The sequence below is a fragment of the Mobula birostris genome, chromosome 13 (assembly GCF_030028105.1).
Source record: "Mobula birostris isolate sMobBir1 chromosome 13, sMobBir1.hap1, whole genome shotgun sequence".
Lineage (NCBI taxonomy): Eukaryota > Metazoa > Chordata > Chondrichthyes > Myliobatiformes > Myliobatidae > Mobula > Mobula birostris.
In genome coordinates, this window is record NC_092382.1 from 92,544,514 (window position 1) to 92,559,961 (window position 15,448).

The window sequence follows — 15,448 nt, forward strand, 5'->3', positions numbered from 1 at the left end:
CGTTATTCGGCACCGGACACGCAGAAAGCGGGGCGCAATGTGATAGGACACAGGATAAATTCTTTGAGAAAGTCCATATGGAATATGCCAAGCAATTGACATCTCTAGTTCGCTCGCAAACGTTCCTGTAACAGGGGGAGTTAAAAGGGTTTGTAAATTGTGAGGAATTTTGGCTGAGGTATGCGTTGGACAGTCCAATATATTCTTTGGGCAATAAGCAGGTCATCTGTTGGGATGTGTTGCAGTGTTGTAAATAGAGACCAGAAAACAAGGGATGGAAGCCGTGAAATAACTTGAAACTGACAAGCAAGAGGGGATCAGAGGTGGCTATTTCCTCCGATCAGTAGGGTTAAAAGAACTCTGGTCAATCACCATGAATGGATGATAAAGGGGCCCAACAAATGGGGTCATTAGGAAGTGAATGCATTTTCATGGGCACTGGGAATGTGAGCAGTGGCGAACTTTGGTTTTCTTAACCTGGGCGCTGATTTCTTTGGACCACCGGGACATTCTTCTTCCCGTCCTGATTTCTACCTCTGAAATGGCAAATAATAAGTTCTGTACATTTTGTGAATAGGGGTCCATATTACTAGTTTTCGCATAGTCCCCAATCACAAGTTAGATGTCATTAACCGAATGAACAACACGTATAATTGCAAGTAACAAATCTGAGATGATTTCTCAATCAAAATGAAATCCACTTTTGTTAAAAAAAGAGAATGTTCATCTGTTTAACTGTGAAGTGAAGGCCAATTTGTAAATTAACTTAGTTGCCTCCTTGCAGAAAAGGTGTGACCATTTCGATTCAGTTATACCATATACCACTGTATGGTCAGCAGGAGATACAGGAGTAGATAAATCACACAGAGCTGTGAAGTATAAGAGTGCTGTAGCAGTAAGGGATTTCGACTTCCTCAAAAATAAACATGAATTGCCTTATATTAACAGATGGAGAGGGAGTAATTTTTAAAGTGCGTTGAGGAGAGGTTACTTTGGGGGAAAAAGTATGTAGATAGTTATAACAGGCAAGGACAGGTCTAGCTCTGTTTGCTGAACAAATGTAGCAGAGCAGGAAGTTAATGTAGTTTAAATATGGTTATAATGAAGCTACCCTTCATCGCAGTTACGGAAAGGAGAGAATGTCGATGGGGTATAGGCTTCCAGAGGTGGGGGAGGGAAGGGGTGAACTGTAAGGAACTTTGAAGGGCAGAGGACAGATATAGAGAATAGAGAATAAAATGGAAAGCCTTGGAGGGTTGAGCTCAGTCAAGATGGTGCTAAATGGCGACTCCTTTGCTTGCATCTTCGGAAACAGCTCTACTTCCATCTTTAATATCTCTATTTTTCCCTTTCAGGGTTCTTTTCAAGACCCTGAGCTGGAGTTACATGCCGACTTTAATTCTTTGTGGGAATGGGACCTGCTCTCGGGGTTTCACGACTGGCTGCTATTTGACGTGCCAAGGATGTGGCCTAAGAGCTCGGCACGCCTTTGGAGGCCGAGGATCTCGGGGCTCTGGAGATGGGCGGATCGAAGGTCGGTGTCCCGGACCGGTGTGTCGTGGGAACTGGAAGATCCTTGGCTGTGTGCTCAGAGACCTGAGATCTTTGGGCACAGAGCTTGGAAAAAGTGACACAACAGACTTTTAACGTCGTAAACCAGCGAGTTGTTTGTTATGTCTCCCCTCTCGCTGTGAAATGGAGACATTTCTTTCTCCCTTATTAGCGGGAGAGAGAGAGAGCCTGTGGGATGTCGAATACCGGGTGAACGAGTAGTCTTTGGGGTACTGCAAGTCTGTGTCTTTGCTCATGCTTGAGTGCTTGATAGCGGGCGTTGATGCTTTCTTCTTGCCGGTGGGGGGAGGGGGAATTGTGGCCCGTTATGCGTGGGAGGGAGGGGAGGGAGGCAGGGGACTTTGGGGTTCTAACATTTAACTGTCGTTCATTCTTTGTGGCACTCCTCTGCTTTCGTGGATGCCTGTGAAGAAAAAGCATTTCCGGGTGTATATTGAGTGCATTTCTCTGATATTAGATGTACCTTTGGATAAAAGTATTCAGCAAGGAGTAGAGGAGAAGTACTTGAATGGAATTATGAGAGCAGACTGGCACATGGCATGATGTTTTGTCAATATATTAAAGGCAAGAGTGGTTCAGTGTATCAGGACACTGCCAAGAGTAAATGGGACCTCATTTTATGAGGAACCCTCTACGGGTGTATGCAGCAGTCTACTGGGTATTCAGACACTCTCAGAAGTGCACGGTGTTTTGCAGTGTGTCAAGAACCAGCCAGGACTGTCTGCAGTTCTGCAGTGGTGCGTGAGTGGAAGACCTTTTCCATTTGCTGTTTGTAATGCAGCACTGTAACACAGCTCTCCAGCCCAATGCACACGCAGCACCCTGCTGCACTCAACCATCCAGCTAGCCCGCACGTCGCTGGAATGTGGGATGAAACCCGAGCATCTGGGAGAGACCCACGTGGTCAGGGACAGGAAGTACGAAGTCCATTCCAGACCGCAGCGGAAACCGAGCCTGGAAACTGCTACGTAAACCGCTACTCCATTGCGTCGCCCTGCCAGTGGAAGGGCCTCATGGTCCCAGGCAATCCGGGATTTGCTGGGGTATCAGCATCCAGCGGTGTATGGCGATTCACAACACATAGCTCCCGAAGTGTCTGGGATTTTCCCGGACAGCAGTACCTTACAGGTGTAGAGGCCTGAGTGATGCTTACAGCTGGCTAGGAGAAATGCGGAGTTATTTGCACAAGGTGTCAGAAAAGGCCTGAAGTTTAACCTGAACTCAGAGTACACACTGACCACCCCTTTCCCCAGACATTGATCTCTGGACTCCCAGTTTCGGCAATCTGTGAACAATCGCCATTCAACATCATCTAGGTTAAGTAATCAGTTTAAATCGTTCATTTCGTCACTCACCCTTCAGTTGCGAACAGAACAGAAATAGGCCCATCAGCCTATCTAGTCTATGCTGATCTGCTATTATGCCTATTCCCATTGACCCACACTTGGACCACAGCCCCCCAGATCCCTCCTATCCTTGTACTGATCCAAACGTCTCTTCATTGTTACATTCAAACCCACATCCACCACTTCACTGACAGCTCATTCCACACTCTCAGTACCCACAGAGTGAAGAGGTTGACCCTCAGGTTGCCCCTTAACTATGTCACCTTTCACCCTTCACTCATGACTTCTGCAGTTCTAAACTCTCGCAATGTCAGTGGAAAACCCTGCTTTTATTTACACTACCAATATCCCTCATCATTTTATATTCCTTGATTCAATCTCCCCTCCTTCTCTTGTGTCCAGGAATGAAATTCCAACCTATTGAACCTTTCCCAGTAACACAAGTTCCGACAATATCCTTGTAAACTTTTTCTGCACACTTTCCAATCTTATTGATAACTTTCCTGTAGGTACATGACCAGATCATTACGCAATATTCCAAATTCAGCCTCAGTAATGTCCCATACAATTTCAACATAACATCATAAATCAAAGTATTGAGTACAGGAGTTGTGAAGTTCAAACTGTCGAAAGCTCTCTTCACGACCCTATCTATGTATGACGCCAATTTCAAGTAATTATTTATGTCTTTTCCTAGATCGGCAGGAAGAGGAACATTCCCTGTAACGATCTCCTCCACTGACACCAGATCGGTTGGTGGACAAACCCAGCCCAGGTTCTCCAATCATTGCTCCCTGGGTTCCCACAAGTTCAGTACAGATGTCAACCAGAGAACTGTGATTAGGGGGAATGGCACTCAGGAGATGGGAGGTAACAACACGGGCAGAAACCATCAACCAGCATCAAATGGGTTAAATGTCCAACCCCACACTGTCCTCCCATGCCATTCACACCTCCCTCTTTTGTCATCTCACACCCCATCCATCCCTCCTGAGACACTGAAATCCGTCCCTTAATATTCCCCCATCCCACAGATACAACTCGTGCCATTCCCTGCCTCTTCCTCCTGTTAGACACCCTGTCCCTCTCCATCCCAGTCACCCGCACACTGTCTCCTCAGTCTCCATCTGCGACTCACCCAGTACATCCTGCTTTCCTGTATTACTCTGTCCAACAACTGGGGTCCACCGTCCCTCCACCTTCCCTCTCCATCCTGTCACAGTTTCTGCCTCTCCTCTCTCATTCCTCACCAGTCTCTTCCCTGTGATCTGCCAGTCTTCCTCTCTGACCTCTCAGAACATCCCTTCGACAGTTACTTCATCACTCTCTGCTCAATCATTCCTGTCACTCTGTCCAAAAGCCACAGTGGCTCACCCCACCACCCCTACCCCCGCACAGTCTATCAAACCCAAGCCCAATCCTGACCTTCTACATCACCACATGGTACAACCTTTTCACAAAGACCCATCGAACCTTCACTATTCTCCGATGCCCCAGTGTCCTAATGCTTCAGCTGCCCCAATACTTCAAAAACCGCTCAATACCCTGATACACCATAGCCCTGCCCAACCTCCATATAATGTCCAATATTCAGCAGGTGTCCAGTGTATTCCCACCCTCCGTCTGGGCTACATATTTCCAGGCATCTCCTCCAATCTCCACATGATGACCAATCTCCAATCCCTTTGCCACCCTATCCCATCTCCACCTATTTGACCAGTCCAGTGTCAGCCAGTGATACCCTGAACCCCGCTGATCCCTGTCCCGTCCTTGCTGCCCTTCTTAAACAACGAACAACATTCGCCACATTTCAGGCACCAGTGGCAAGCGATGAACAATCATCTCCACAGTGTTTCCTTCAATGATCCCCAACACTGGTTCCTGATCTTCACTGTCCAGCTGTGGACCTGACAATCTTCAGCATCACTTCATCTCCACCCACCTCTTCCCCAACCCCTCCCCAACTCTGTGGCACCCTCTCATACCCCTGTCTCTTCTCCAGTCTGGCTTCCACTCCAATTAGCCCTTGTTCCTGCCCACTTCTCCATTCACTCTCCCCATTTCCATCCCTCCACTCACCATTCTCCCTCCCCTCCTCTCCCTGATACACTGTCCTCCATTTCCTTGTTCACACTCTTCTCCCCTGCCTCCTCACCTTCCTCCTCCCCTTCTAGTCACCTCTTCCCAATGACCATAAGACCATACGATACAGGAGCAGAACTAGGCCATTTGGCCAGCAATTTTCTTCCTTCTGCCTCTCTCCCTTCTTGAAGAGTGGAGTGACAGTGGAGTGGAGGGCAATTTTTCCTTCTTCCAGAACCATGCCAGAATCAATTGATTTTTGAAAGATCATTACTAATACCTCCACAATCTCTTCAGCCACCTCGTTCAGAACTCTGGGCTGCATACGATCTGGTTCTGGTGAATCATCTGCCTTCAGACCTTTTACTTTCCCAAGAACCATCTCCCTCATAATAGCAACTTCAAATAATTCTGCCCCTTGACACTCTCCACCTTCTGGCATACTGCTAGTGTCTTCCACAGTGAAGACTGATGCAAAATATGTCTTCAGTTCATCCATCTGTTGAGCAAGTTTGTAAATCTGGATGGAGCAAAGGATGTGGGGAATGGCGATGGTGGACTGCCATGGGAGGGGTGTGGGACAGGTGGCAGAGAAGGATGGCTAGGGGTGGAGGGGTTTGGGGCAGGGGTGCAGTCAATCCAGCCCTGAGGCAGCATGTAAAATAATTTCATTACAAATAACTGGTTCACTGATTACAGAATGTCTCTCGTGCTTCCTGCTCCCTGCCACCTCCTTCACCTTGTCCCAACCATGATTCCCCTCTCCCTGCACGTGGCCAAGTGGTTAAGGCATTGGACTAGTGACCTGAAGGTCGTGAGTTCGAGCCCCAGCTGAGGCAGCGTGTGTGTCCTTGAGCGAGGCACTTAATCACACATTGCTCTGCAACAACACTGGTGCCAAGCTGTATGGGTCCTAATGCCCTTCCCTTGGACAACATCGGTGTCGTGGAGAGGGGAGACTTGCAGCATGCCAACTGCTGGTCTTCCATACAACCTTGCCCAGGCCTGTGCCCTGGAGAGTGAAGACCTTCCAGGTGCAGATCTATGGTCTCACATGACTAACGGATGTCCCCCTTCCACTCTCAGTCCACACAGACCATCAGGTTTATCATCAGTAACATAGTGTATGTCAGGATTTTTTTCTGTGGCAACAGTACAAAGCAAGACATAAAATCACCACATTTCTTTGTTTTCTACCTTAGCCCCACAGGAGTGAAGATTCATTTTGCTTTATACACGTACACCATCGAATAACAATAAACCTGAACTTGAATCGGCTCATGAAACCTTCCAGGTCACAGAATTATTCAATGATACACTTGCACGAGACTTGGTACCTGAATTTGTCTCTCCTGCTGGGACAGAAGATGCTTCCTGGGGAAAATCTCCAGTGGACGACCCTTCAGACTGTTTCCCTGTGGAAGTCCCAGGACCTGGAATAAAGGAATGGAGAAACAGGAGAGTGGAAACACTGAAACAGATCATCAGACAAGACATGAATCTGAGGGAAAATGGGACTGGAGTGTGAAGAAACCAACGTTATCTGTCTCTCATCACTGACTCTCCCTCCTAAACCAGAATGACTTCAGGTCTCTCTCCTCAGAGTCAGGGTGAATTTCTGCAACCAAACATGGCGATGAGGATTCCCTTCAGTAAATCCCACCACCGACTCCTGAGCTTGCAGACTCCTCTGGGCGGATGGTCAAACCTGCATCTGCTTCTCACCTTCAACCTCTCCACTCCATCCTCCACCCCCTTCTGCTCACTCATTCTTCCTCATCCTCTCCAAAACCTCCCCTCAACCCCAACCCTGACTCTACTCATTACACCATGAAGATAATCTTGACACAAAGATACGTTACTTCAAACGTTCACCATTCTCCACTGCCAAGTCCAACGATGCACTCCAGTTCCCCAACACTTCAAAAACTCCCCTGAACACTGACACAGTGCTTGCCAATATCACTAACCTCCATGGACTCACCAGGTATCCAGTCAGTTCCTATCTGACCACCTTGGCCCTCTCGGTGTTTCCCACCACCCCCAAGACACAATGATCATTGTCCTATCCCTCATCCATCCCAGCTTAACACTACCCATTTGATCAGCCCAGACACACTCAGTGATCCCTGAAGTCCAGGTTTCTAATCCCCGTGACACTGACCACGTAACCCTGCCGCTGATTGTCAACCCCACCGTCACCTTCAATGACGACCCTGTCCGTCCCTCACCCAGATCCTGATCCTTCCTGAAGGTGACTCAGACATCCCCAGTGACCACTCACATCCCTCACTCAGCAAAGCCAAGGGGCTCAGTCCTCATGCTCTGGCCACCAACCCACCTCACCCGGCCCCATGAACCAGACTCAGACCAAGGTCATTACTGCCCTCGTTATAATTGTACAACACCCTCCCTTGTAGTGATCCTGGATGGTGCTGAAATTTGTCACAGGGAGGAGAGAGGAACCTCTGACTCCATCATTCACACCCCATCCCCTGCATCCAACAGGTAAACTGATCCCTGAGAAGCTGTATTTTACAGTGGAAGATTGAATCCATACAGACAGAAGAATTCACACCTGGGCTCGTGTCTCCTGCTGGGACAGAGGATGATTTCTGGGTGTGTACTCCAGACACTGATCCATCGGTCTGTTTCCCTGTGGAACTACCTGTGTGTAGAACAGAGGAACAGAGAGAGTGAGAGAGTGGAGACACTGAAGCAATCATCATGAGTCAGAGGAACAGAGGAATAGGTGCGTGTAGAAACAAACATCACACTGCGTTTCCCCACTGTCTCTCCTAATTCCCTGTCACCCCTGATCATTCCCTTTTGTGGGAGTTCAGGGATCAACAAGGGGATCAGCGTTTCCTTCAATGATCCCCACCACTGATTCCTGACCTGCAGTGTCCAGCTGTGGGTCTGTACACGTCCAATATCACTTCCTCTCCAGCCTCCTCTCTCCCCATCCACTCAATGGTCCCTTTGGAGCCCCCAATTTCCCCTCCAATCTGTTATTTCCTCCATCCAACCCTCCGTCGTACCACCCTCTTTCTTCACTCCCCTCATCCCTCTCCGCACTCACCATCCTTACTCCCCTACAATCTGCTCATACCACTTCTCCTCCACAATTCTGCATCCTCCTCTTTTCTGTCACACTCATCCCCCCATTTTCTTCATTCCCCTCCCTTCTGCTTTTCCTTCCCCACTATCAGTCCACTCCCCCTTCAGCCCTTCCCCACATTCCCTCTATTCCCCATACCCGCTCTCGACCTTCATCCTCCTCTTTCCTCTCTTCCCCTCCCCTTCTCTCTCCCTCCTCCTCTACCCTGTCCCTTCCTTCCACTCTGCCTAATTCACTTTCCCTCCACCTCATTTCCTGTCCTCCCCTACCCTGTCCCTAATCTCTTCCGCTCTCCCTCCTCTCCTACCCTTCACTCTCCCTCATCCTCTGACCTCTCCTCCACCCCTCCCTGGGATCACACACAAATTAAACATCACAGGGAGTAATGGGTTCCCGTTGTCTGTGCATTCCCCAGCCCGGCACAGAGTGCTGAGCTCCAGGGTCCACAGTGCGGCCCCAGTTGGCTCCTTGAACATCAAACCCCGTGCTTATCAGTTGGAGAGGTGTTCTTTTCGTAAAATTCTGCACCCTTTTTTCTCCAAACATACCTTTGCTCATTGCGGCCAGAAAGTTCTATTTTAACTTCATCAGTCCACAGGACTTGTTTCCAAAATGCATCAGGTTTGTTTAGACGTTCCTTTGAACCTTTTGAATAGAACTTTTTGGCCGCAATGAGCAAAGGTATGTTTGGAGAAAAAAGGGTGCAGAATTTCATGAAGAGAACACCTCTCCAACTGTTAAACATGGGGGTGGATCAATCATGCTTTGGGCTTGTGTTGCACAGGGAACATTTCACTGGTCGAGGGAAGAATGAATTCAATTAAATACCAGCAAATTCTGGAAGCAAACATCACACTGTCTGTAAAAAAGCTGAAGGTGAAAAGAGGATGGCTTCTACAACAGGATAATGATCCTAAGCACACCTCAAAATCCACAATGGACTACCTCAAGAGGGGCAAGCTGAAGGTTTTGCCATGGCCCTCACAGTCCCCCGAGCTAAAAATCATCGAAAATCTGTGGATAAACCTCAAAAGAGCAGTGCATGCAAGATGTCCCAAGAATCTCACAGAACTCGAAGCCTCTTGCAAGGAAGAATGGGTGAAAATCCTCCAAACAAGAACTGAAAGACTCTTAGCTGGCTACAAAAAGCGTTTACAAGCTGTGATACTTGCCAAAGGGGGTGTTACTGCTATGTAGGGTGCCCAAACTTTTGCTTCAGGCCCTTTTCCTTTTTTGTTATTTTGAAACTGTTATTTTGAGACTAACGGATGCCTACAAGTTATTCCTAAGGTGTAAGACACAGTTAACTGGGTGACCGCCAGGAGGCAATGAGCAGGTAGGCAGCCAGTGCAGTGCACCCCTGGAGCCGTTCCTCTCCGTAGCAGGTATACCGACCTAGAGAGGAAATCTACAGGTGTTTGGTCTCTGTCACGGTGTGGCTCTGTGAATCAGAGGAGAAGAGGAGAAAACAGGGAAGCAGTAGTGACAGGCGATCTCTAGGTTAGTGGAGCCGACAGGAGGCTCTGTGGATGAGAAAAAGATCCCGGATGGCAGGTTGCCCCCCTGGTGCCAGGGTCAGGAATGTGCGACACGTACTGGTGAGGTCAGAAATAGGAAGATAGTAGAACAGAGCCAAGGAGAGATTGCGTGAGGTATGACTTCAGATTAGTTTCCCTTCCAGGTAAGCTGGGACCTGTACTGACAGGGAAAATGGACTTTAAGTTGACTTAATATCCTTGTGGGTACGCTTACGATTCCTACCCAGGGGCTTTAAGTAGAGTTGTAGGGGATGGAAACCACTGTACTAGGGCAGATCGTGGAGTGGTTGTGCGGAAAATGTTGCTGGGCCTTTATATAAAGTCAGAATCGTAAGGTGAAGCAATACAGTTTTGAGTAGCACACACAAATTGCCAGCATCTGCAGATTTTCACTTGCTTGTGTCCGGTTACTGCTATATTGTTGTGTCTATATTAATGCAAGGCGTGTTGACCATAAGGTGGATAAGCTTAGAGCGTGAATCATCATGTGGAATAATGAAATAGTAACCACTAGTGAGGTTTGGTTGCAGGAGAGACAGAACTGGCAGCTTAATGCACCAGATTTCTGTTGTTTTAGATACAACAGAGCAGGAAGGATTAAAGGAGAAGGTATGGTACTACCAAACAAGGAAGCACTCAGACAGGGGAGACTGGATAGCTCATAGACTGAGGCAGGGAGTAGAGAGGTCAACGAGCTGCTTCTGTGCTGCTGAGGTCTATGGCTATCTCCATTTTCAGCTGTTCCCTGGAGAACACGCTACTAATTCCTATGACTGTGGGGAAGCCTCTCTTTCCAGTCAGTACATTAATGCACACCAGAGTCCCCAGGGGATTCTACCCTCCCCCGGTTATTCCTTCGAGTCACAGAACACTGTAACACAGAGACAGGCCTTTCAGCCGAAATATTAATCTGCCTAGACCTAGCGACCTGCACCTGGAACATAGCCCTGCATGTCCTTCCCATTCATAGCCCGACCCAGATTTCTCTTCAATGCTGAAATCATACCCGCATCCACCATTTCTGCAGGCAGCTAGTCTCAGACTCTCGCCACCCAGTGAGTGAAGAAGATCCCCTTCTTGTTCCCCTTTAACATTTCAGCTTTCGTCCTCAACTCATGATCTCCACTGTTAGTCTCACCCAACCTAAGTAAAAAGATTCCGCATGCATTTATTCTATTGAATCAGGTCCCCACGTCCCCGGCAACATCCTTGTATTCTTTCTTTCCGCACTCTTTCAATATTTTTGATGTATTTCCCATAGACATTATACTCCAAAATGGGCCACACCTAATTCAGCCTCAACACAACATCCGAAGACCTAGAACACAACACTTCACTTTCTGAAGGCCCCGTCTACCCATGATGACACTTGTAAAGAATCACGTGTCTGTGTTCCCAGATCATTCTGTTCGATCGCACTCCACACTGCCCTCCAGTGTTTACTGTGCAGGTCATAACCTGGCCTGTTATCCCAAAGTGCAACACCTCTGCATTTCACTTTCCTCAATTTTCAACTGGTCCAGATCCTGCTGTAAGCTTTGATAGCCTCCCTCTCCGTCCACGCACCCCCAGTCTTGGTGTCATCCGCAAACCTGTTAATCCAGTTTACCATGTCATCCATAAGACAAAGGAGCAGAAGTCAGCCATTCGGCCCATCAAGTCTGCTCCACCATTTTATCATGAGCTGATCCATTCTCCCATTTAGTCCCATTCCCCTGCCTTCTCACTATAACCTTTGATGCCCTGGCTACTCAGATACCTATCAATCTCTGCCTTAAAGACACCCAATGACTTGGCCTCCACTGCTGCCCGTGGCAACAAATTCCATAGATTCACCACCCTCTGACTAAAAAAATTTTTTTGCATTTCTGTTCTGAATGGGCGCCCTTCAGTCCTTAAGTCTTGCCCTCTCGTACTAGACTCCCCCATCATGGGAAACGACTTTGCCACATCCACTCTGTTCATGCCTTTCAACATTTGAAATGTTTCTACGAGGTCCCCCCTCATTCTTCTAAAGTCCTTGGAATACAGTCCAAGAGCGGACAAATGTTCCTCATATGTTAACCCTCTCATTCCCGGAATCATTCTAGTGAATCTTCTCTGTACCCTCTCCAACGTCAGCACATCCTTTCTTAAATAAGGAGACCAAAACTGCCCACTGTACTCCAAGTGAGGTCTCACCAGTGTCTTATAGAGCCTCAACATCACATCTCTGCTCCTATACTCTATTCCTCTAGAAATGAATGCCAACATTGCATTCGCCTTCTTCACTACTGACTCAACATGGAGGTTAATCTTAAGGGTATCCTGCAAGAGGACTCCCAAGTCCCGTTGCATCTCAGAACTTTGAATTCTCTCCCCATTTAAATAATAGTCTGCCCATTTATTTCTTCTGCCAAAGTGCATAACCATACACTTTCCAACACTGTATTTCATTTGCCACTTCTTTGCCCATTCTCTCAATCTATCCAAGTCTCTCTGCAGACTCTCCATTTCCTCAGCATTACCGGCCCCTCCACCTATATTCATATCGTCAGCAAACTTAGCCACAAAGCCATCATCCAGATGACAAACAACAACGGACCCAGCAGCAATCCTGGCAGTACACCACTACCTACAGGCCTCCAGACACAACTAGCCACCTACTATCACTACCTGGCTCCTCCTGCATATCCAGCGTCTAATCCATTTTGAATGCCAAGTGGCCAAACCTTCTTGGCTCATCTCCCGTGAGATGAAAAAAGGCCTTGCCAAAATCCATATGGAAAATATTCTTTCATCAACTTTCCTGGTTCTTCCTTGAAAAACTCTATGAAACTGGATGGAAAGGACGCACCACCAGACAGCCATGCTGTTTATCCCTAATCGATCCATTTCTATCAAAATTCTAACACTTACAATACCTTCCAATAACTTACCCCTACTGATGTCACCTCCACCGTCCTAACATGCCTCAGATTATTTTTAGAGCCTTTCTCAAGTAAAGGAACAGCATTACGGGCATCACAGTAGCGCGACACCATTGCTGCTCAGGGTGTAGTAGCTTGGAGCCCAGTTATGGTGTTCTCTGTGAGCAAATGTGTACTTTCCTACCCCTGTGTGCCTGGGTTTCTTCCGGTTGCTTCCCAGTCCAAAGACGCACCGGTAGCTGGTTTAATTGGTCAATGTAAATTGCCCTGTGATGGGGTTCGGGTTAAGTCAATGAGTTACTGGGTGGCTCAATTGATTATGGAAACTTACCTGAACACATTTGAGAAACTCTATCCCATCCAGCCCTTTTACAGCATGGGAATCCCAGTCAATATTGTTAAACTCTCTCAATCAGTGGCTGTACTTAACAATAGACAATAGGAACAGGAGTAGGCCATTCAGCCCTTCGAGACAGCACCGCCATTCACTGTGATCATGGCTGATCATCCACAATCAGTACCCAGTTCCTGCCTTCTCCCCATATCCCTTCACTCTGCTATCTTTAAGAGCTCTATCCATCTCTTTCTTGAAAGCATCCAGAGACTTGGACTCCACAGCCTTCTGGGGCAGAGCATTCCATATACCCACCACTCTCTGGGTGAAAAAGTTTTTCCTCAACTCCATTCTAAATGGCCTGCCCCTTATTCTTAAACTGTGGCCTCTGGTTCTGGACTCACCCATCAGCAGGAACATGCTTCCTGTCTGCAGCGTGTCCAATCCCTTAATAATCTCACATGTTTCAATAAGATCCCCTCTCATCCCTCTAAATTCCAGAGTATACAAGCCCAGTCGCTCCAATCTTTCGACATATGACAGTCCCGCCATTCCGGGAATTAACCTTGTGAACCTACACTGCACTCCCTCAATAGCAAGAATGTCCTTCCTCAAATTTGGAGACCAAAACTGCACACAGTACTCCAGATGTGGTCTCACCAGGGACCTGTACAGCTGCAGAAGGACCTCTTTGTTCTTATACTCAATTGCCCTTGTTATGAAGGCCAGCATGCCATTAGCTTTCTTCACTGCCTGCTGTACTTGCATGCTTGCTTTCAGTGACTGATGTACAAGAACACCTAGATCTCGTTGTACTTCCCCTTTTCCTAACTTGACTCCATTTAGATAATAATCTGCCTTCCTGTTCTTACCACCAAAGTGGATAACTTCACATTTATCCACATTAAACTGCATCTGCCCACTCACCCAACCTGTCCAAGTCACCCTGCATTCTCATAACATCCTCCTCACATTTCACACTGCCACCCAGCTTTGTGTCATCAGCAAATTTGCTAATGTTACTTTTAATTCCCTCATCTAAATCATTAATATATATTGTAAACAGCTGCAATCCCAGCACTGAACCCTGCGGTACCCCACTGGTCACCGCCTGCCATTCCGAAAGGGACCCGTTAATCGCTACTCTTTGTTTTCTGTCAGCCAGCCAATTTTCAATCCATGTCAGTACTCTGCCCCCAATACCATGTGCCCTAATTTTGCCCACTAATCTCTTATGTGGGACTTTATCAAAGGCTTTCTGAAACTCTAGGTACACTACATCCACTGGCTCTCCCTTGTCCACTTTCATAGTTACATCCTCAAAAAATTCAGGTGTTGACTCTTTCTTGCTTCTTTTCCTCTATATTTGTGAAATCCACACCAAGGCATTAAATCTGGAGCTGATGTCAAGGCAAAATTTATGCTTGAGGGTATTCTGTAGAGTCACCTGCGTGCCCACTGTGCTCCAAGCGATGAACACTGGAGCACATCCTCAGCGGCTGTGCAAGGGCACTTGGTGAGGGACGGTACAGGAGGAGGCATGATCAGGTCCTGAAGACCATCGCTGAAGTCGTCAGCGCAGGAGTTGATTGGGCGAAGTGGTCCCGATCCTTCAAGCAGACCATTGCCTTTGTCAGAGCTGGGAAGCAGCCAATACCCGTCAAAAGAACATCTGCAGGCATTCTGACCTCTGCAAGGGACTGGCAGCTGTTGGTGGACCTCGAAGGGCAGCTGAAGTTCCCCAACCATATCGCAGCCACCACCCTGCGACCAGACATTGTCCTAGTGTCTGAGTCTACTAAGCAAGTGGTGCTGCTGGAGCTGACAGTCCCATGGGAAGATAGCTTGGAAGAGGCCTTTGAAAGGAAGCTCTCCAGGTACGCAGGACTGGTCAGCAATTGTCAGCAGGCTGGATGGAGAACGAGGTGTCTCCCAGTGGAGGTTGGTTGTAGGGGATTCATGGCCCGTTCCTTAGCTAGAGCCTTCAGCATTTTGGGCATCGAGGGAGAGAGGAAGAGGAGAGCCATCCGCAGTACCAGCGATGGGGCAGAAAGGGCCCAAAGATGGCTGTGGCTCAAAAGAGAGGAGCCATGGAGTCATAAGTAGCTAGCCATCTGGACACAAGCTGGGGTCTGATCAGCCCCGGCTGGGTCACCTGGAGGAGGGTGTATGATGTTGAAAGACCTGAAACACCCGATGATTCCAGGAACATCACTGAAGCTGTGTCCAGAAGCATCAATAGATGTATATACACAGAAGTGTAACACACCTTTCGTGCTGTCTGCTGTAAACAGAACGAGGATTCGCTGATAATCATCTGAAGGAAAACACTGCTTTGCGATCTGCTGATTCCTCATCTGCAAACTACCCTCTGTCAGGGAGGACAGAAACAGGCCATTTAGCCCATCATGTACATACTGATCATCAGCACAATTCCTGCAACCTCTTGCTGGTCCTATTACACATAGAATCGAGTCAGGTTTAATATCACCAGCATATGTCACGAAGTTGGTAACTGCGACAGCAGAACAATGCAATACATAATA

The 15,448-nt window shown here is 47.8% G+C and overlaps 1 protein-coding gene across 5 annotated transcripts in view; it reads right to left on the bottom strand.

Moving 5' to 3' along the window:
• Positions 1 to 15,448, bottom strand: part of LOC140207180 (NACHT, LRR and PYD domains-containing protein 3-like) — a 47,499-nt gene that overhangs the window by 7,686 nt on the left and 24,365 nt on the right. For all 5 annotated transcript variants that reach the window (XM_072275531.1, XM_072275530.1, XM_072275529.1 and 2 more), the window contains 2 exons: positions 7,579 to 7,668; positions 6,338 to 6,433 (listed from right to left, as the gene is read on the bottom strand). In XM_072275531.1, the coding sequence (XP_072131632.1) occupies positions 6,338 to 6,433; positions 7,579 to 7,668 (186 nt within the window). The remainder of the gene's footprint in view (positions 1 to 6,337; positions 6,434 to 7,578; positions 7,669 to 15,448) is intronic.